At 40.5% G+C, this 22,502-nt stretch overlaps 1 protein-coding gene across 1 annotated transcript in view; it reads left to right on the top strand.

Annotated features, from left to right (window-relative positions):
- Window positions 1–22,502, top strand: part of YEATS2 (YEATS domain containing 2) — a 112,297-nt gene that overhangs the window by 9,817 nt on the left and 79,978 nt on the right. Inside the window, 8 exon segments of the mRNA XM_017860613.1 lie at window positions 6,823–6,941; window positions 9,003–9,100; window positions 9,828–9,920; window positions 13,540–13,561; window positions 13,564–13,590; window positions 13,593–13,783; window positions 15,728–15,840; window positions 20,157–20,318. Coding sequence (XP_017716102.1) covers window positions 6,842–6,941; window positions 9,003–9,100; window positions 9,828–9,920; window positions 13,540–13,561; window positions 13,564–13,590; window positions 13,593–13,783; window positions 15,728–15,840; window positions 20,157–20,318 — 806 coding nt within the window. The 5' untranslated portion in view covers window positions 6,823–6,841.

Genomic DNA, 22,502 nt, shown 5'->3' on the forward strand with positions numbered 1-22,502 from the left:
AAAAAAAAAAAAAAAAAAAAAAAAAGACTATAGAAAGGACAGGGCCGGGAACTATAAAATGATTATCAGCATCTTAGGAATGCCCGTGTGTATGGAAGCAGATGGAAAATGATCATACAATTCCCCTTCCCCACGTTTTTTTTTTTTTTTTTTTGAGACAAAGTCTCACTCTGTCACCCAGGTTGGAGTGCAGTGGTACAATTTCAGATTACTGCAACCTCCGCCTCCTGGATTCAAGCAATTCTCCTGCCCTGAGTGGCTGGGATTGCAGGCACATGCCACCACGCCCAGCTAATTTTTTTATGTTTTTAGTAGAGATGGGGTTTCACCATGTTGGTCAGGCTGGTTTCCAACTCCTGACCTCGTGATCCGCCCACCTCGGCCTCCCAAAGTGCTGAGATTACAGGCGTAAGCCACCGCGCCCAGCCTCCCCTCCCCACCTTTAAACCAGATGGGAAAAGTCTTGAGTGAGAGCCCAAAGTTCAGTGGTTCTGATATTCAAATGATGTGAGGCACATAGAATTATTGAGAAGATACCTCATATGATATACAGCAAATCTTTCAAGTGTCTAGTTTACCATATTTTACTCCTTTCTCAAGAATTGACTGTTTTTTTTTTTTATTTTTATGAGATGGAGTCTTGCTTTGTCACCAGGCTGGAGTGCAGTGGCATGATCTCAGCTCACTGCAACCTCTGCCTCCTGGGTTCAAGCAATTCTCCTGACTCAGCCTCCCTAGTAGCTGGGACTACAGGCACATGCCACCACGTCCAGCTAATTTTTGTATTTTTAGTAGAGATAGGATTTCACCATGTTGTTGGCCACATCTTAAATGATGTGTTTGCAAAACAGAATGGTAGAGTTCTGGGACTGGCTTCTAGGGTTCTACATCTTCCCTGACTCGAGGGCTAAGACTTCAAGTTTCCAGTCACTACCTTGACATCATCTTTATGGTTTTTATCATACAATTTTCTTTTCAAAATTATTTTTCTCTTGGGTTTATTTTAAAGTATAAAACATTAAATATTTTGTGTGGGGCCAGAGGTGGTGGCTTACAAATCTCAGCACTTTGGAAGACTAAGGCCAGAGGATCTCTTGAGGCTAGAAGTTCAAGACCACCCTGGGCAACATAGTGAGACCCCCAACTCCTCAAAAAAAGATTAGTAGGTATGGGCACACACCTGTAGTCCCAGCTACTTGGGAGGCTGAGACAGGAAGATCACTTGAGCCCAGGAGTCCTAGGTTGCATTGAGCTATGCTTGTGCCACTGTACTCCAGTCTGGATGGCAGAGTGAGACTCTGTCTCTAAAAAAATTTTTTTTGGCTGGGCGTGGTGGCTCACACCTGTAATCCCAGCACATTGGGAGGCCGAGGCGAGTGGATCACAAAGTCAGAGGTTCGAGACCAGCCTGGCCAACATAGTGAAACCTTGTCTCTTCTAAGAATAAAAAAAATTAGCCGAGAGTGGTGACACACACCAGTAGTCCTAGCTACTCAGACACCTGAGGCAGGAGAATAGCTTGAAGGTTTAGGCCAGGCACAGTGGCTCATGCACCTATAATCCCAGCACTTTGGGAGACCGAGGCGGGCAGATTACCTGAGGTCAGGAGTTCGAGACCAGCCTGACCAACATGGAGAAACCCCGTCTCTACTAAAAATACAAAAAATTAGCTGGGCATGGTGGCATGCGCCTGTCATCCCAGCCACTCGGGAGGCTGAGGCAGGAGAATCACTTGAACCCAGGAGGTGGAGGTTGCAGTGAGCCAAGATCATGCCGTTGCACTCCAGATTGGGCGACAGAAGTGAGGCTCTGTCTCAAAAAAAAAAAAAAGTTTGGTTTTCTTTTTGGTTTCTAACCTTTATTAAAAACTCAGACTTGGTTATGTTATTTGAATGGATATGTTTTAATTGATAGCATTTACTTCTATAAAGCTTTGTTTTCTTGTGCTCTTTATGGAAATAATCATTTATGTTCTATAAATTGACAGCATTTACTCTTTTTATGAGACAAAGTCTCTGCCTCCCAGGCTGGTGCACAGTGGCGCGATCTCGGCTCACTGCAACCTCTGCCTCCTCGCAGGTTCAGGCGATTCTTGTGCCTCAGCCTCCAGAGTAGCTGGGACTATAGGCAGGCACTACCACAGCCGGCTAATTTTTGTGTTTTTGGTAGAGACGGGATTTCACCATGTTGGCCAGGTGGGTTTCAAACTCCTAACCTCAAGTGATCCATCTGTTTCCTCCCAAAGTGCTGAGATTGCAGGCCTGAGCATCTTGCCCACATTTACTTTTTGTAATGAGGCTGTTTTGATGAGATAAAAAGTTTAAATTGGAGAAATGGATGACAGTAGTCTTATTTTAGTCTCAGCATTACATTTATTTCCGTATTCAGTTTTTGTCTCAGAGTATAGAGAAAATTCTTTCTCACAGTCAAATTGTGTATGGTAACAGATTTTTTTTCCAAACAGTTCATAGTACCATCTCAGTATTTTCTATTTCAGCTGATTCAGAACCTAAAGAGAGTTAGCTGGACATCTTGTTTCAAAGTTGAATTGACCATATCTAACAACTGCTCATGTTTCCTTTTCATAAAATCTGCAAGTCAGACAAGAAGAGTCCAGAAGGTAATATTATCATTGGTCATTTGTTACACATTCCGTTCACATATGTATTAGATCAGCATGAGAGCATGCCTCAGCAGATGTACCTAGTCTTAGCTAGCTAGTATTTACTTGCATGTGACATGTACACATTACACAGTGTTATTCTTGTGTGACAGAGCAGACCTGGATTATTTTGAAATGCCCAGTACAGAGCTAAATCCTCTTAAACATGTTTATAAGAAGCTCAGATATGTGCCCACATGTGACAAGAAAAGCTTTATTCTAAAGGCTGCATGAAAAATGAATTATCTTGGCAGCACAAATGAACTCATTTTTGGTTTCTTCCTTTCTGTCCACCCCCTCCCCAAATTCCTCTCTTTTCTCTTCCTCATCTTCCAGTTTTACAGCAAAAGTCAAAGAGACGTTTTTTGTTTTTTGTTTTTAAGTCTCTTAAGTGAGGATAAAATAAAATAACTTCAAGGATCCCCAGCCATTTTAGTGGGAGCCACCATTATTCTTGAGATTACTTGGGAGGTGGGATAAGAATATACAGACTATAAAGTCTGTAGAATGGATAAGTGAAGATGATGCTGGTCTGGGACTTATCTTTGTAGATAATCTCATAAGACTCTTGGCAAACTGTGGAAGACAGGTGCCCACTGAGGAAATAGGATGGTACAAGGACGAGTTTAGGTATCTGCTGGGCTATATCCAGCTCTGATTCTAGGTTTATGTGTAATTAAGTGTTTTTAGATTCCTATCTGCAATAAGGAAGAATAAATTAAGTTTATTTAATTTTTTTTTTTGTTTTTTTTTGAGACGGAGTCTCCCTCTGTCGCCCGGCCTGGAGTGCAGTGGCCGGATCTCAGCTCACTGCAAGCTCCGCCTCCCGGGTTTACGCCATTCTCCTGCCTCAGCCTCCCAAGTAGCTGGGACTACAGGCGCCAGCCACCTCGCCCGGCTAGCTTTTGTATTTTTTAGTAGAGACGGGGTTTCACCGTGTTAGCCAGGATGGTCTCGAACTCCTGACCTCGTGATTCGCCCGTCTCGGCCTCCCAAAGTGCTGGGATTACAGGCTTGAGCCACCGCGCCCGGCCAAGTTCATTTAATTTTTTAAGGTTGTCTTCTTTATGTAACAGCCCAAGATTTTCTGAGGCTGTCTAAAATTAATTGCAGACCAAATGGAGAAGGCTGAAGAAACAAGAAGACCTTACTTTTACTTTTTAAAAGCTTTAAACATAGAACATAATAGTTGGGTTCTGGGTCTGTCCAAAAATATTCATTTATATTCTGAATTATAGCAGGTAACAGATGAATATGAACAAACATTAAATGGCTTGATTCAAGATGTTTATAAATGCTGGGGGTTTTAGACTATTTTTAAGGTTAACGATATTATACCGTATAACAGCTGTAGGAAAAGTTTTCTCTCAGATGTGGGACTTCATGAGTAACATTACATAGTGAGCCACTCTCCTAGCTGAATCAAGTGAGTCTGTTTTTGAGATGGGTGAAAGAACTGGACTAAGGGCTGAGGGACTTTTAAATTGTGTGTGTATGTGTTTTTGTTGTTGTTGTTGTTGTTGTTGTTGTTGTTGTTGTTTTGAGATGGAGTCTTGCTTTGTCACCCGTACTGGAGTGCAATGGCATGATCTCGGCTCACTGCAGCCTCTGCCTCCTGGGTTCAAGCAATCCTCATGCCTCAGCCTCCTGAATAGCTGGGATTACCAGCACAAGCCACCATGTCCGTCTATTTTGTTTTGTATTTTAGTAGAAACGAGGTTTCACCATGTTGGCCAGCCTGGTCTCAAACTCCTGACCTACGGTGATCCGCCTGCCTGAGCCTCCTAGAGTGCCAGGATTACAGGCGTGAGTTACCACACCCAGCCTAATTTTATTTTAAAACATGCTGTTACCTCAGTAATTCTGCCTTTGGCTAGGTAATCTTCCTTAGTGGTAGAGCAGAGATTTGGAAATCAGAGAGCTATTCTGGTCTCTTTCATAGATTAACACTGTAAGGGAAGATCTAACTACCCTGAACCTGTTTCCTTATCGTAATCAATAGGTCCAGGCTGCGAAGAAAAGGAGCCACCAGCCACAAGTAGTTATTGAGCCTTAGGATTGTGGCTAATACTAATATAATTTTTTTTTTGAGAGAGAGTTTCAGTCTTATTGCCCAGGCGAGAGTGCAGTGGCGTGATCTCAGCTCACTGCAACCTATGTCTCCCCGGTTCAAGCGATTCTCCTGCCTCAGTCTCCTGAGTAGCTGGGATTACAGGAGCCCGCCACCACATCCAGCAAATTTTTGTATTTTTAGTAGAGGTGGGGTTTCACCATGTTGGCCAGGCTGGTCTGGAACTCCTGACCTCAAATGATCCGCCTGCCTCAGCTTGCTAACATGCTGGGATTACAGACGTGAGCCACCATGCCTGATCACTAATACAAATTAAGATGTCCTGTAAGTGTAAAATACACACCAGATTTTAACAACTTGGTAAAAATACAGGAACGTAAAATCTCATTGCTAATTTATTTATATCAATTATATTGTTGGGATGATAATATTTTGGATATATCGGTTAGGTAAAATATATTGTTAAAATTAGTTTCACCCATTTCACTTTACTTTTTCAAATGTGGCTGCAGCTGGGTGCAGTGGCTCACACCTGTAATCCCAGAACTTTGGGAGGCCAAGGCAGGCGGATCATGAGGTCAGGAGTTTGAGACTAGCCTGGCCAACAAGGTGAAACCTTGTCGGTACAGAAATTACAAAAATTAGCTGGGTGTGGTGGTGCATGCCTGTAATCTTAGCTACTCAGGAGGCTGAGGCAGGAGAATTGCTTTAACCCGGTTGGCGGAGGTTGCTGTGAGCGAGATTGCACCATTGCACTTCAGCCTGGGCAATAGAGTGAGACTACGTCTCAAATCAATCAATCATTCATTCAGTCAGTCAGTCAGTCAGAAACCTGGCTGCTAGAAAATTTAAATTCTGTATATGGCTCATGTTATATTTTTATTGGACAGCACTGGTCTGGATGTTATTTCTGAAACTGACTCATGAAGTATGTATCAGTGCTTAATGAAGCATTTTGCAAGAGGAGCACTATCCAGTAAACTTGTGCAGTGATGTGAATGTTTTGTATCTACGCTGAACAATGTAGTTGCTACTAGTCACGGTGACTCTCGAGCACATATTTTTTTGAGATGGAGTCTTGCTCTGTCGCCCAGACTGGAGTGCAGTGGCGCAATCTTGGCTCACTGCAACTGCTGCCTCCCAGGTTCAAGCAGTTCTCCTGCCTCAGCTCCCGAGTAGCTGGGACTACAGGCGCCCACCACTACGCGTGGCTAATTTTTGTAGTTTTAGTAGAGGCGGGGTTTCACCATATTGGCCAGGCTGGTCTCGAACACCTGTCATCATGATCCACCCACTTCTGCTTCTCAAAGTGCTGGGATTACAGGCATGAGCCACCACGCCTGGCCCAGAATTTTAAATTTTTTTAAATTTTAATTTAAATAGCCCCATGAGGCTAGTGGCTAATGTACTGGGACAATGAAGGTCTAGAGGATTTATGGGATTTTTTTTTTTTAAATGAGATTGTTTTATTCAAAGACTTGTATACCTAGGACTTGTTTACCATATTGCAGACTTGTTGATTAGTTTAATATAAGTCTATAGATTTGTGTTTATTTTAATAATGATCAGTAATAGTGATACCTGCTAAGTACCAGAGAAAGGATTTGTGTAATCAGTTATTTATTGAGCCTTTAACTGTGTTGCTTATATCTTCTAATATGCTGAATGCTTAGTGAATTCTCAGACACTGTGTGGGCTAACCATGTTTTCATCGAAGTCTGGTTCCTTTTTTTTTCCTTATGAGGGCTCTTCTGTGAAAGCCAGGCTCCTTTTGAAAAGTCTGAACAATGTGCTACTTTGTTCAAGGATTTTCTCTTGAAAGGGAAACCGATGCTTGTTAACAGATGATTATGATTTTTTTTTTTTTGGTGGAAACTTTTAAAATTATGCTTTTGGTCTTAAAAGAAATATGTATATGCGTGTATATACACATACACACAGAGTTGCAAGTACCAGTATTATGTAATATTTATATATTTATTTTGTATATACACATACATTTGTAAGTACTGGTATGCAGTATTACTTATTAACAACCCAACTATTTAACTTAATAATTAAAAATTATTAATTTATTATTGCTTCACAGTGAAGAACCGAATGTCATCATGTCTGGAATCAAGCGAACCATCAAAGAAACCGACCCTGATTACGAGGATGTATCTGTGGCCCTTCCAAATAAGCGGCATAAAGCAATTGAGAATTCAGGTAGAAATTGACCTGCCTTAGGAAATTATTTCTTTATTGACATATGTCTCCGCTAGAAGACTTATAGGAACTAGAATGAAATGAATTTCCACTGTTGTGTGTAATTTGAAGGGGTTTGTGAGAGAGATTAGCTAAGGGGTCTGTTTAATAGTAATACACCATGTGTACCGTAAAAAATGGAAGAAGATCTGGCAGGAACATGATGAAGTAGACAGTGAAAGCGAGACAAGCTGTTAGTTTTAGCGATCATTGTATGTTAGGTGTAATCGTAAAGTCTATGATAGGTATAAAGGTGTGCTATAATCGTGAGATGGTCATAGATGGTACATGGTTTTTAATTTTAGTAGGCAACATTTTAATGTGTATAGAAAAAAGAATGATCTCATCAAACTTATAGTTTCATAGCTATAAGGATAAAGCTAAAATTATTTTTAAATGCTTAATTGTGTTAATTAAATGTGTCACATGGTTCTCAGATGTGGTAGGTATCTTGAAGGCATATGAATGGTGGAAGATTAGGAAACATCTATCCAGTTCAACCCCTGTACTTAGCTGATAGTGGGTAAATTAAGGTTCAGAGACATCAGATTACTTACCTAACATCATATAAGTAGTTGAAGAGCAAATCATCAACCGGGTGTCTGTTGTTTCTCAGAATGTCTTTAAGCAAGCTTAAAAAAATTGCTAAATTGACATTTTTAAAACAAATTATTACCGAACTTCATTAATGTTTATTTAAGTAATCTACCTAAGTTAATACTTTTAGCAGGGTAAAGACGGCGTCAAAAAGTTATAGCTCAGATGTTGCAGTTCCACATAGGATCCGTAGAGTGGAAGTGGTGAAGAAAATTCCTATTTCTGTAAGAGCGGTGAAGTCCTATATATCCCCAAAAGGTCTATCTAGAAGGAAAATTGTTAAATCCAATCCCAAATAATGAAAACGTTTCCCTGCAATTTCCCCCCCTCATTCAGCTGTAATTTTAGGGGAAAAGCCATTTCCTTTCAATAACAAGCCAAATAAATGTCAAAGTATTATGTAACTGAATTCATTACCCAAGAGCTTCACATGGCATAACTTTTTTAAAATAAAAACAAGAATAGGGAAAAGTGATTGTTTTGATAACATTGTACTTCTGTTTAAATTGAATGTAAGTTCCAAAATACCCACATTCAAGCAGGGGCAGTTTTTTGTCTGCTACTGAGTGACAATATGCTATTCTTTTTCTTGGTGTCTAATGCTCACCTTTTTTCCCACCAGAATTTTTCCCAAAGTAGATTTGGTGGGATGCCTCTCTTTGCATATGTTATTTTGTTTTGTGTCTTTTTTTTTTTTTTTTCCTCTGTGTCACCCAGGCTGGAGTACAGTGGCGTGATCTTGGCTCACTGCAACCTCTGCCTCCAGAGTTCAAGCGATTCTCCTGCCTCAGCCTCCCGAATAGCTGGGCTTACAGGTGTCCCCCACCATGCCCGGATAATTTTTGTATTTTTGGTAGAGACTGGGTTTCACCATGTTGTCCAGGCTGGTCTCAAACTCCTGACCTCAGGTGATCCACCCATCTGGGACTCCCAGAATACTGGGATTACAGGTGCAAGCCACCATGCCCGGTCCCCATTATTGTATTTTATAGCTATTTCCCTCCCCCCAGGATCTAGTCCAGGTCATGCAGGGCATTTAATTGTCATATCTCTTCAGTCTCTGCCAGTCTCCTCAACCCTTTCCTTGTCTTTCTTGTCTTTAATATTTAAATAGCATAGGCCAATAACTTTAGAGAATGTCTTTCAGTTTGAGTTTGTCTAATCTTTCCTTGTGAGTAGATTCAGCATTTTTGGCAGGAATACCACAGAATGATGTGCTCTTTTTAGGGCGTGATACCAGAAAGTACACGAGATCACTTTACACCAATATTAGTGGTTTCAGTTTTTCATCACTTGGTTAAGGTGATGTCCTCTAGGTTTCTCCACTTTAGAGTTACTATTTCTTGGATTTCTTTTGTTGCTTGCTGATGTAAAGGCAGCCACTGATTAATTAGGCCTTGGGTGTATTTTATGTTCTTTGTACAGCTCGAGATGCTGCTGTGCAGAAGATTGAGACTATTATCAAGGAACAGTTTGCTCTTGAAATGAAGAATAAGGAACATGAAATTGAAGTCATTGACCAGGTATAATGATGATAAATTGAAAAAAAGCACCAAAGCTATTTTGAAAAAAATTTATACATGATTGAAAATAATCTGTTGAGATGGAGTCATAGTTTGCTTTGTCCTCTTTGCTTTTTTTAAATATCTTTCTTGTTTTGGGGAGAGAAAATGCAATTTTTTAAATAATGCAATTGCAGAAAGGATTGAAAAAATATTACCTGGAATTCCATTCAAAAAGATAATCTTCTGATAGCGCAGCAAGGTGACTACAGTCAACAGTAACTTATTGTACATTTAAAAATAATTAAAAGAGTAAAATTGGATTGTTTGTAACACAAAGGATAAATGCTTGAGGTAATGAGTATCCCATTTACCTTGATGTGATTATTTATCGTATGCCTCTATCAAAATATCTCACATATCCCATAAACATGTACACTGTGTACCCACAACAATTAAAAATACAGTTTTTTTAAAAAAGATAATCCCTCTTTGCTCTTGTGCTCAATGTCTTTGTGGATTTTTTTCAGTGAATATGCCTATAAATGTACATATTCATTGCAACACTTGTCTTTCTTTTAAATCTTTGCGAATCTGATGGATGGAAAAGGTCACTTTTATTTGTTTTCTTTTGATTGTTTGAGAAGTTGAGCTTTTCTTCGGTCATTCACATTTCTTATTTTGTGAATTGTTTGTACATCTCTTTTGTAATTGCCATTTTAAAGTAATGAGTTAACATTTGTTTTAGCGACTGATTGAAGCAAGAAGGATGATGGATAAACTGCGTGCCTGCATTGTAGCAAACTACTATGCTTCTGCAGGTCTTCTAAAAGTTTCTGAGGTAAGCATTCCTCATACTCAGTCATTTTCCAGCCACTCATATTTGTTGTCTGAGGGGAATTTATGTCGATATGGAATCCCTTGCATCTGAAACATTTCTTTTGTTTTTTTTTTTTTTTGAGATGAGTCTCGCTCTGTCACCCAGGCTGGAGTGCAGTGGTGTGGTCTTGGCTCACTGCAACCTCTGCCTCCTGGGTTCAGGCGATTCTCCTGCCTCAGCCTCCCGAGTAGCTGGGATTACAGGTGTGTGCTACCATGCCTAGCTCATTTTTGTATTTTTAGTAGAGATGAGGTTTCGCCATATTGACCAGGCTATTTTCGAACTCCTGACCTCAGGTGATCCACCCACCTCAGCCTCCCAGAGTGCTGGGATTACAAGCACGAACCACCGTGCCTGACCTGAAACATTTCTTACATTGACCTTCAGAATCCAAGAAGCCTAGCCTACTTCCTGGGAATATACATAGACTATACATAGACTTATCAGTCGTTGTGTTCAGCCGTAGTCCTTTGTCATGACTTTCAACATTGTCAGATAATCCTAAGTAACATTTTTGTCGTTTTTTTGTTTGTTTGTTTGTTTTTTTGAGACGGAGTTTCGTTCTTGTTGCCCAGGCTAGAGTGCAATGGCATGATCTTGGTTCATTTTAACCTCCGCTTCCCCGGTTCAAGTGATTCTCCTGCCTCAGCCTCCCGAGTAGCTGGCATTACAGGCATGCTCCACCACACCTGGCTAATTTTTTTGTACTTTAGTAGAGACGGGTTTCTCCTTGTTGGTCAGGCTGGTCTCAAACTCCTGACTTCACATGATCCGCCTGCCTTGGCCTCCCAAAGTGCTAGGATTACAGGTGTGAACCACTGCGCCCGGCCTTTCCTTTTTACTTAACTCTTCTGCAGATTGTTAGTATTATGCTAGGCTTTGCAGATATAAAGGTGGTTGAGACCTCCTTGCAACTGGCCCTAGTGCCTCCTCGCTTGATTGTGGCCCACTTTGGAGTAATTTATAAATTGATTGAATTTTCTTTGACCTTTTAGTCTAGTGAATGGCAATGGCAGTTTTTAGTTTCAGATTTACCTTGTTTAATGAGCCCTGAGTTCTACTTTTTCTTTTCTTTTCTTTCTTTCTTTTTTTTTTTAAAGAGACAGGGGTATCGCTGTGTTGCCAGGCTGGAGTGCAGTGGTTATTCACAAGCACGATCATAGCTTCACTGCAGCCTCCACCTTCTGGGCTCAAGCAGTCCTCCTGCCTCAGCCTCCTCAGTAGCTAGTACTGCAGCTTTGTTTCTCTAGTTTTTTAAGATTTAAAATGGTCCTCCTACCTTTTTACCTCCATGATACTGACTTTTCGAAGAGACCAGGCCATTTATGAATATCTCAGATTTTGAATTTATGTTTTCCTTGGATTACTTTTTCATCCTCTCTATTTTCTTTTTTTTTTTTTTTTTTTTGAGGTGGAGTCTCGCTCTGTCGCCCGGTCTGGCGTGCAGTGGCTGGATCTCAGCTCACTGCAAGCTCCGCCTCCCGGGTTCACGCCATTCTCCTGCCTCAGCCTCCCGAGTAGCTGGGACTATAGGCGCCCGCCATCTCGCCTGGCTGTTTTTTTGTATTTTTTAGTAGAGACGGGGTTTCACCGTGTTAGCCAGGATGGTCTCGATCTCCTGACCTCGTGATCCGCCCGTCTCGGCCTCCCAAAGTGCTGGGATTACAGGCTTGAGCCACCGCGCCCGGCCCTCTCTATTTTCTTGTAAACTGGAAGTCAGGTCTAAAGGCTTGGTTATTAATAGATTTGGGTTAAATATTTCTGGCAAGAATACTTCATAGTGATGCTGTGTACTCGATATTCTAGCATATCAGCAGGCACCTAGTTCCAGGTTGTCCTGCTAGTGATACTGTTTGACCACTTGGTTAATGTGATCACCACTAGGTAATTCCAATTGTAAAGGAATGTTTTTTTCCAATTTAGTTTTGACATGTAAATGAAAATATCTGCTCTTTTATCCTAGTAATCTGTCTAAATTCAGGCATAGGGGTTAGGATTGACCTGAAATAGGAGTATGTCTTCCTATTTGATATTTTGATAATTTCAGCATAACTTGCATTTGTTTTTTTTTTTCTCTCTTTTACTTTCTTTTCCTAAGTGTTTTCAGCTAGAATTAGTCTCTGCTGAATCACCTCTGGAGCAGTGCTGGCTCCCTGGGAACCAGGGAAGGGCTGGAGGCTAACAGTAAATGGTGCTTGTCCTGTTTAGGCCTTCATGTTACCCTTGGTGCTCTAGGGGCACCTGGTATTTGTGCTGTTTCCTGATGCTGTCTTGTAGAAACTAGAGCATTGTTTGAGTTGAATTGTAAGCGGTAGACAGGTGCTTTTACCGTAGCACAGTTTCCAAGATGCATGTTAGAGTCGTATTCATTTTCCTAGGGCTACCATAACAAATTACCTACCGTAAGCTTCCTGATGTAAAAGGATGGGTTTATTACCTCAGTATTCTGAAGTCTAGAAGCCCAAAATCAAGGTGTCAACAGGGCAGTGCTCCCTCCGAAGGCTCCGGGGAAGAATTTTTCCTTGCCTCTTCCTAGCTTCTGAAGGTTGCTGCCAATCCTTAGTATTTCCCGGCTGTGATTTCTGCCTCTGTCATGATGTGGCTGTTTTCCCTCTGTGTGTGTCTTCTCTGTGTGTCTCTGTCCAAGTTTCCCTCTTCTTATAAGTGAGGAGGACTTCATTGACTTCACCTTAACTTGATTACATGAGCAATGATTCTATCTTTGAATTGTTAGCAGTTCTGATCTGTGCTATTTGATAGTCTAGAAATACGCTGATTTTATCCTCTTATGTTCTGATTAGGATTTATTCAAAGATATTTAGGTATGCTTTTGTCTCGTGATCGACTGTTTAATTATTTTTAGTTTTCAGTGGCAAAACATATTTATAGCTCTGAAAAACCTTTATTACTGAAATTCAAGAACATTGTTGCTTTGAAACACTAGCTTTTGCTTCCTTTTTTCTCACTCAAACCATTAGTTTAATAACACAGTTTTTAAAAGCTAGGCTTCCTAGGAACGTGACTATAGTGTTATCACATTGTAACAGAATACACTTTATTTTGTATACAAGTAACTAAGACACAGAAAAATTCCATAGATGTCTGTACTGAACTGAAGGCAAACTTTATATATCAGTATCAGTCATTCAAAAATATTCTCTATTACATTTTATTCCTGTGTGGGGACCATTTTTTTATATACAGCTTTTTATTTTTTTTATATTTCTTTCAGGGATATTTTATTTAGAGCAGTTGATATGTTTGTGTAAAGCAATGTGAGACTTTTAAAGTCAGATTTTATTTTCTGTGTTAACATGTATTATTTCTTATTTACCTCCGGAAGACCCTACATCTCTAGCTGTTAGTGTTAGAAGCTTTACATAATTATTCATCATTCTGATTTTTGTTTTGTTGGTTTAGGCCGTGTTAAGGGGTTGGGATATCGTTTTATGAATGTGGGGAGATTTTGAAAGATTTTAAGCGTGATCCTGTAATAGATAAGGTTTTGGAGACATCAGATTTTTGCCTGCTTTTGATGGATTTGATTAAAAATTTATTTGCTTGCTTTCATTTTTTGTAGGGATCAAAGACATGTGATACAATGGTTTTAATCATCCTGCTATCAAGAAATTTTGGAATCACCATCTAGGTCATCATCTCCTGCCAATCAGAGAGCAGAAACACCATCAGCCAATCATTCAGAAAGTGATTCTTTATCTCAGCACAATGACTTCTTATCTGACAAAGATAATAACAGCAATATGGATATAGAGGAAAGACTCTCAAACAACATGGAGCAGAGACCAAGCCGAAATATTGGAAGAGTATGTAGTTGGGTGGATGTGGGAGGGAGCCACAGGAGAAGGGAACTAGTATTTACTAAAATACGTGCTTGTTATCTCACTGAACTGTCACAGGAATCTTAGGAAATAGGTTTGTTTTCCTTTTATAATAGGGAAACCAAATCTTGATGAGGTTTTATTTGCTCAAAAGTGTCAGAACTAAGAATTAAACCTGAGTGTTTCTTTTTTTTTCTGAGACGGAGTCTTGCTTTATCACCCAGGCTGGAGTGCAGTGGCGCAGTCTCAGCTCACTGCCACCTCCGCCTCCTAGGTTCAAGCGATTTTCCTGTCTCAGTCTCCCAAGTAGCTGGGATTACAGACATGTACTACCATGCCTGGCTAATTTTTTGTATTTTTAGTAGAGACAGGTTTCACCATGTTGGCCAGACTGGTCTCGATCTCCTGACCCTGTGGTCCGCCTGCCTCGGCTTCCCAGAGTGCTGGGATTACAGGCGTGAGTCACCGTGCCTGACTTAAACCTGAATGTTTCTGATTTTACAGCCTGGGGATTCTGTGCACAGCACAGCTTTTGGATGCTGTTTACATAGATGTGAAAGAAACCTTCCAGCTCGGCAATTCTGTGATCTTGCTCAAGGTCTTTCCACTCTGTCATGTTTATTCTCTCAAGAGCTGTCGTTCTTCAGCAGTTTCCTGTGAGACTTTATATTCTAAGATGCTTTAGTAGATGGAGGAAGTTTGACAAACAGATTTGAAAAACATTGCTCTTTGATCCTGCCAGTTTGCAATTTGAGCTCCCATCTCAAGCTACTCTTAAATTCTTGATAAAAGTTTTGGCTATAGAGTCATTATTGAATTAGAGCAGAGATTTTTCTCAGCCAGGTGTTCTGTGATAGAGAAAATTTCCAGGTTACTTTCCACATACTTAGACATCAAGAATTTGATTTATTTTTGATAAAAAAAATAGTTTGCATTTATTTTCTGATTATAAATTTGTATGTGTTCATTTTCAAAATTGTTAAATACAGAAAAGTAAAAAAGAATAGAAAAGTTCATTCGTGAGGCTTACCACCCCCAAAATCAGAACTCTTCACTGTTTGGATTTACCTTACCTTTCCAGTATTATTCCTGAGCAAATATTACATGTGTTTTGTTTTTTTTAGTTAAAAGAATTTAGGAGGCTGGGCATGGTGGCTCACACCTGTAATCCCAGCACTTTGCTAAGTCAAGGCAGGCGGATCACCTGAGGTCAGGAGTTCGAGACTAGCCTGACTAACATGGTGAAACTCTGTTTCTGCTAAAAATACAAAAATTACCTGGGCTTAGTGGCGGGCACCTGTAATCCCAGCTACTCGAGAGGCTGAGGCAGGAGAATCGCTTGAACCCAGGAGACAGAGGTTGCACTGAGCTGAGATCACGCCATTGCACTCCAACCTGGGTGACAGAGTAAGACTCCGTCTCAAAAAAAAAAGAGAATTTAGGGCATAATGGTCATAGAAACTTAACATGTTTTATACAATACATGGTCATTTCTGTATGTATTTATATAACAAACATTTAGCATTTACTACGTACCAGGCACTTCTCATTGAATATTTTTGAGTATTACAAAAGGTTAAAAAGAAGGTAAATTCCATTGACCCTTTTCTCTCTTTCTATTCCCGTTTCCCAGAAGTAACCGGTGTAACAGTTTTTTGTGTATCCTTCCAAATCCTATTTGCATATCCAAAGCAGATGTATGTAACTATTGAAAACACACCGGGAATTACAGTATATAAACTTTGTATAAATTAAGGCAGCTTTTGTAGTAAATTGTTTTAATGCTTTGAGAGGTGCCACGAAGACAGAAAATTTTGTAAATTAAAAAAAAAACTTAGTTATTCCATTTATACTTGTTATGATGTTGTGATTTCTGTCCTGTTGAAAATTGTTCAAAATGAGAATGGATGTTGATTATGATTTTTTCAGGATGCTTCTAGCGTTACTGGCTCCCATAAAACAGAACAGCGGAATGCTGATCTCACAGATGAGACTTCGCGACTTTTTGTAAAGAAAACAATAGTAGTGGGCAATGTGTCCAAGTGAGTATCCAGTTGAATTTATTTTTATTTGTCCATTTATGTTAATACTTTGGCATTAATGCTCTTATTATAGTATTATAGGAGGAAGAGGCCTCAGGGATTCCCAAGCCTTTAGTTGTTTAAAAAATAAACCACAGTCTAGAGACTTTTTTTTTTTTTGACGAAGTCTTGCTCAGTCGCCCAGGCTGGAGTGTAGTGGCGCTATCTTGACTCACTGCAAGCTCTGCCTCCCAGGTTCACGCCATTCTCCTGCCTCAGCCTCCCAAATAGCTGGGACTACAGGCGCCTGCCGCCACACTCGGCTAATTTTTTTGCATTTTTAGTAGAGACGGGGTTTCACCGTGTTAGCCAGGATGGTCTTGATCTCCTGACCTCATGATCCAGCCGCCTTGATCTCCCAAAGTGCTGGGATTACAGGCGTGAGCCACCGCGCCCGGCCTAGAGACTTTATTAGGGTAATTTTGCTCATTAATGAACAAAGTCAGAATTTGAATCTAGGTCTCCTATTTTTCTTCTTTTTTCCTTTTTTTGAGATGGAGTTTCGCTCTTGTTGTCCAGGCTGGAGTGCAGTGGTATGATCTTGGCTCACCGCAACCTCCGCCTCCCAGGTTCAAGCGATTCTCCTCCCTCAGCCTCCGAGTAGCTGGGATTACAGGCGTGTACCACCTCGCCTGGCTAATTTTGTATTTTTAGTAGAGACAGGGTTTCTCCATGTTGATCAGGCTGGTCTCGAACTCCTGAACTCAGGTGATCTGCCCACCTTGGCCTCTCAAAGTGCTGGAATTACAGGTGTGAGCCACCGCACCTGGCCTTTTTTTTTCTTAAATCCTTTTGTTACTCTTTTTATACAAATAGCCACAGGGTCAGGGGACTTAGGTCTCCTATTTTTCATTTGGATATTATTTTGTCTGTACTACCTCTATATTGTGCCATTTTGCCTTGCCTTGCACAATATCCACAAAGGATAAATAAGGGAAGATGTTTGTTCCAAAATATTACTAGAGAAGAGGCAGTATAATAACCCCTACACTTGCTTGTGTAGTTTGTAAAATATGCTAATTGTTAGGTATTTGAAAGTCAGTAGAGAATGGTAAATCCTCAGATACTGCCCTCAACTCGAATGTTCAAATCTTCATTTTGTCTCTACATTTACATTCCTGCTTTAGCCATTGTATTAGTTTGTTTTCACACTGTTAATAAAGACATACCTGAGACTGGGTAATTTATATTGGAAAGAGGTTTAATTGACTCACAGTGACACATGGCTAGAGAGGCCTCACAATCATGGCAGAAGGCAAAAGAGAAGCAAAGTCATGTCTTAAGTGGAGGCGGGCAAGAGAGCTTGTGTAGGAGAACTACCCCTTTTAAAACCATCAGATCTTGTGAGACTTATTTAATATCACAAAAACAGCATGGGAAAGACTCGTCCCCATGATTCAGTTACCTCCCACTGGGTCCCTCCCAGGACGTGTGGGAATTCTGCAAGCTACAATTCAAGATGAAATTTGGGTGGAGACACAGCCAAACCTTATCAGCCATTTACTTGTGATTGGCACATCCAAAGCTGAAACCAGATTCTTCTCCCTGGAAAACCTGTTTCCTGTTCTTTTGTTTTGTTTTGAAATGGAAGGATGTATGTATCATGGCTTTCTTTGACTTTTTGTTGTTCTTCTTCAAAACCTTACTTCAGGTCTTTTTTTGTGACTCTAAGGCAAACCAAAGAGGTTTGTATCTAACAAGTCATTGAGACATGAGAATAAAGTAGATAAGTCTTTTTGGTCACCCATTTGTGGTTATACTTGGACATAATACTCTTATTATCCTGGTGTTACAGTAGGAAGAGACCTCAGGGAATGTTTTTTCAAGCTCTTTGTTGCTTCAAAAGTGAACCAAGGTCCAGAGATCGGAGTCTCTACGTTAGTGTGCCTGCCATTATTTCCCTGAGAATAAAATAGGGCTTGGTAAAAATTTCGAAGACATGAGCTTTTACACAAATATATTTCACCAATTGTGTCAATGTGTGTAAGTTTGGAAGAACTCTTGACTACTCTGAACCAGTTCTGTCTTTAGGGGCCTTAGCGAATTCCGAAAAATGCTGATTTGGTTGCCCAAACTGAAATGTTTTTAGTTCGTAACAAAAGGTTGCTGAGCAGATCTTAAAGGCAGAATTCCTCCGAGCTCCAGAGCCATGTACTTGAACAGTATGATCTCAGGCTGTCTTGGAGCAGCTTCATCATTTTTGCCAAGTGTCTAGGGGTAGATAAGAACGTTATAAATCCTCCAAAAACGTGAAAATGTTAAGTAAATATTTGACCCATGTAAATAGATGGAAGGGATTAAATTAATTTGATGGAGGAAAATTGATTACAGTGGTTAGGATTCTAACTGGTAGCAGTTTAAACTAATTTTCTCATGAAGTTTTATTTGCTGATCCCCCCTCATTAGGCATATTCCTTCTATGCTCTCTCTTTGTGATTTTTTATATGGCCATTTTCTATTTTCATATATTTTTCTCAAATCAGACTGGAATCTCTTTAGGGTAGAAACTATGTCTTGTCTGGTTTTGTTTTGTTTTTTCGAGACAGAGTTTCACTCTTGTTGCCCAGGCTGGAATGCAATGGTGTGATCTCAGCTCACTGTACCCTCCACGTTTGGGGTTCAAGTGATTCTCCTTCTTCAGCCTCCCAAGTAATTGGGATTACAGATATGCACCGCCACACCTGGATAATTTTGTATTCTTAGTAGAGATGGGATTTCATTGATTATTCTCATTTGTCAGGCTACTCTCGAACTCATGAACTTGGGTGATCTACCCGGCTTGGCCTCCAAAAATGCTGAGATTACAGGCGTGAGCCACCACGTCTGGCCTTGGCTTTGTACCTTACAGTATATATTTAGTAAATATTTGATTGATGAATACATTGATATACTTATGAAAGGAAAAAATACAATGCCAATACATTTAAAGATTTAGATGAAATGATTGTTTAGCCCCAATTTTCTTGTGGCCTAGTGGGTCTGCCTGAATTTGCAGACCTGGCTTTTTCTGGGCCAACCTGTCTTGTAAAGATGTCATCTCTCCCCAAATCGATTTGTAGATATTCCAGTTAAAATCCCAACAGGGTTCATGACTTTCATAGGCTGGAAGAGTAAAGGGCCTAGATGGGTCAAGAACACTCCTCAAGAGCTAGGCTAGGCAACTTGGCCCCCCCTTATTATGAAGGATTAGCACTAAGCATAGATGAGCATTTAGAAGGCCTGACCATATTTTCTACACAAATCTAAGAAGGGGGTCTCATACCGAAATAAAGACAGGGCCCATAAAGGGGAGTGCTAGAGATGCTAGTTTTACCATCATCATGACTTAAGGGAAATGTCATGTTTTGGCTTTCAGAGGGCGGGAAACTAGGTGCAATCTTCTTGGCAACCATGAGAGTCAACAGAAAGGCCCAAAGCTGTAGCATCCTGAAACCTGAATGAAATCAACCCGAAGGCTAGAGGTTTTCTAACCTAGGAATAAAAATACGCCAGTTTATTTCCACCTTATGTATTTATTTGGCAGGAAAAACAAGTTTGCCTTTTTTTAAAATTGCACACCAAATAAGCAGAACAACACAAACTTTCAACAGAATGTCCCTTAAACCAAATTCATGTTTTATTTATTTTATTATTTTGTTTTAGTTCATTAATTTTATTGTAATTTTTTGAAGTAGGGTCTTGTTCTGTCACCCAGACTGAAGTGTAGTGATGTGATGGTAGCTCACTGCAGCCTCAAACTCCTGGGCTCAGGCAGTGCTCCCACCTCATCAGCCTCCCAGCTAGCTGGAACTATAGGTGTGGGCCACCATGCCTGGCTGAGTTTAAAATTTTAGGTGGGAGGATTGTAGTTATAGTTGTAGTTCACTCTTGGAGATTACTGTCTCACTGAGCAGGCATTGTCTTCTTGTATCCAGTTGTTACCACACTAATTATATTAGCTGATTTTCCTCCTCTCTGGAAATAGCTAAACATGGGGATGGGGTCTTGCTGTGTTGCTCAGGCTGATCTCTGGCTCCCTACCTCGAGCAATTCCTCCCGTCTCAGCCTCCCGAAGTGCTGGCATTGTAATGTGGACCAGCCACTGCATCCAACCCCAACTATGTTTTAGAAAGAAAGAAAAACAAAATGATTAACTTGCAAAGACTCATTTTGTTTAGGTGATGTAGCTGTTAAATATTGCAGGAATTTTAACCTTGTTTTTAAGTTTAAGTAGGAGTTAATTATTTTGTTAGGTTTTTGAAGGACAAAATTCAGGTTTCTTTTTTCTTCTTCTCTAGGTATATACCTCCGGATAAGAGGGAAGAAAATGACCAGTCAACTCATAAGTGGATGGTATATGTCCGAGGGTCCCGTAGAGAACCCAGCATTAATCATTTTGTCAAGAAAGTTTGGTTCTTCCTTCATCCCAGCTATAAACCAAATGACCTTGTGGAAGTTAGGTAAGCACACTTGAGTTATTTAACCTAAATTGAAATACAAATATATTTTTGAAGTGGAAGAAAAGTGATGTAACTTCAGAACATTTCCTGGAAATGTAATAATAATTGAGAATTGGCTCTTAGTCAAAATGTAGTTGTAGGCCAGGCAGGGTGGCTCACGCCTATAATCCCAGCACTTTGGGAGGCTGAGGTGAGCGGATCAGGAAGTCAGGAGATCGAGACCATCCTGGCTAACATGGTGAAACCCCGTCTCCACTAAAAATGCAAAAAATTAGCTGGGTATGGTGGTGGGCGCCTGTAGTTCCAGCTACTTGAATGTCATGAACCCAGGAGGCGGAGCTTGCAGTCAGCGGAGATCACGCCACTGCACACCAGCTAGGGCGACAGAGCTAGACTCTGTCTCAAAAAAAAAAAAAAAAATGTAGTTGTAGTTGTAGTTCACTCTCTCAGATTAGTATCTCACTGAGCAGGCATTGTCTTCTTCTATCCAGTTGTTACCACACTAATTATATTAGCTGATTTTGCTCCCCTCTGGAAACAGCTAAACTTGTTTTTATAGATAGAGATGCATATGAAAATGTTACCTCTTTTTATGAATATCAGAATATAACAGAAGTAAATATAGTATTCTAACGTTATAGACTAATTAATGTTGAAAGTTCCCCATGATCTCACTCTCTCGGATGTAACTCCCATTTATATTTCTTCTGTACATATTCAAGTGTTGTATAGTTGTTTTGTTGTTACTGTTATTTCACCAGGATGGAATGATTATATGTATTGTTGTGAAATTTGCTTCTATCATTTGGATGTATTCTTTACTTTTTTTTTTTTTGAGATGGAGTTTCACTTTTGTCTCCCAGTCTAGAGTGCAGTGGTGCAGTCTGGACTCACTGCAACCTCCGCCGCTTGGGTTCAAGTGATTCTCCTGCCTCAGCCTCCCAAGTAGCCGGGATTACAGGTGCCCACCACCACGCTTGGATAATTTTTTTGTGTTTTTAGTAGAGACGGGGTTTCACCATGTTGGCCGGGCTGGTCTCAAACTCCTGACCTCAGGTGATCTGCCTGCCTTGGCCACCCAAAGTGCTGGGATTACAGGCGTGAGCTACCATGCCCAGCCTTATTCTTTACATCTTTATATGATGTTACACACACACACACACACACATATATATATATATATATATATATTTTTTTTTGAGACAGAGTCTCACTCTGTCACCAAGGCTGGAGTGCAGTGGCACGATCTCGACTCACTGCAACCTCCACCTCCTGGGTTCAAGCAATTCTCATGCTTCAGCCTCCCAGGTAGCTGTGATTACAGGTGCACGCCACCATGCCGGGCTAATTTTTGTAAATTTTGTAGAGACAGAGTTTTACCATGTTGGCCAGACTGGTCTTGAACTCCTGAGCTCAAGCACCCTGCCTGCCTTGGCCTCCCAAAGTACTGGGATTACAGGCATGAGCCACCACGCTCGGCCCATATTGATTGTATAAATGCACTGTGGAAGTGGTTGTTGGTTATTATCAGTGAAATATCTGTTCTCTGCTCTGTTCAGAGCCCGACTCTTAAAACAAAACATCGCTGCCTCCTGAGAACTCTGCTTCTTCTTTAACCCTTTCAAGTGATGGTGGCTTTTTTTTTATCTCTCACACACCACTGGGCCTGAGGATGGGGAAGGTGTCTTCCTTGATCATATTTATGGCTTCCAGACCACCTTTCCCTGCCAAGGGTGACTGGGGAAGTTAGTAGATAGTAGTAGATAGTTAGTAGTTAGTAGTAGCAGAGGAGGAGTAGCAGCCTCAATGGAGCTGAGGCTTTTTGGAAAAGGGGGAAAGGTATCAACACCTGGTTTACTGATTTTCTCTCTACCATAACTCTTGCTGTCATTCTTAAGGACTGCATACATATAGACAATTCATCCAAAACCCTGGTCTCTTGGTTCTTTGATTTTTTCACTTTGATGCTTAGGTTATTTTAGGGATATATCATAGACTCTAAGCTGAATAAGGAGAGAAGATAACGTATATAGGAGCAGTGATGGCTGGTGAAAAGTTTTGTGGGCAAGAAATAGAAGTCTTCGTGAAGTCAAAGAATAGTTGGATTGGGGTGAAACTGGAAAGATAAGGGTTGGTGGTCAGAAAGTGGAATAGGCTGGGCATGATGGCTCAGGCCTGTAATCG

The sequence above is a fragment of the Rhinopithecus bieti genome, unplaced genomic scaffold, assembly GCF_001698545.2.
Source record: "Rhinopithecus bieti isolate Rb0 unplaced genomic scaffold, ASM169854v2 scaffold_55189, whole genome shotgun sequence".
Taxonomy (NCBI): domain Eukaryota; kingdom Metazoa; phylum Chordata; class Mammalia; order Primates; family Cercopithecidae; genus Rhinopithecus; species Rhinopithecus bieti.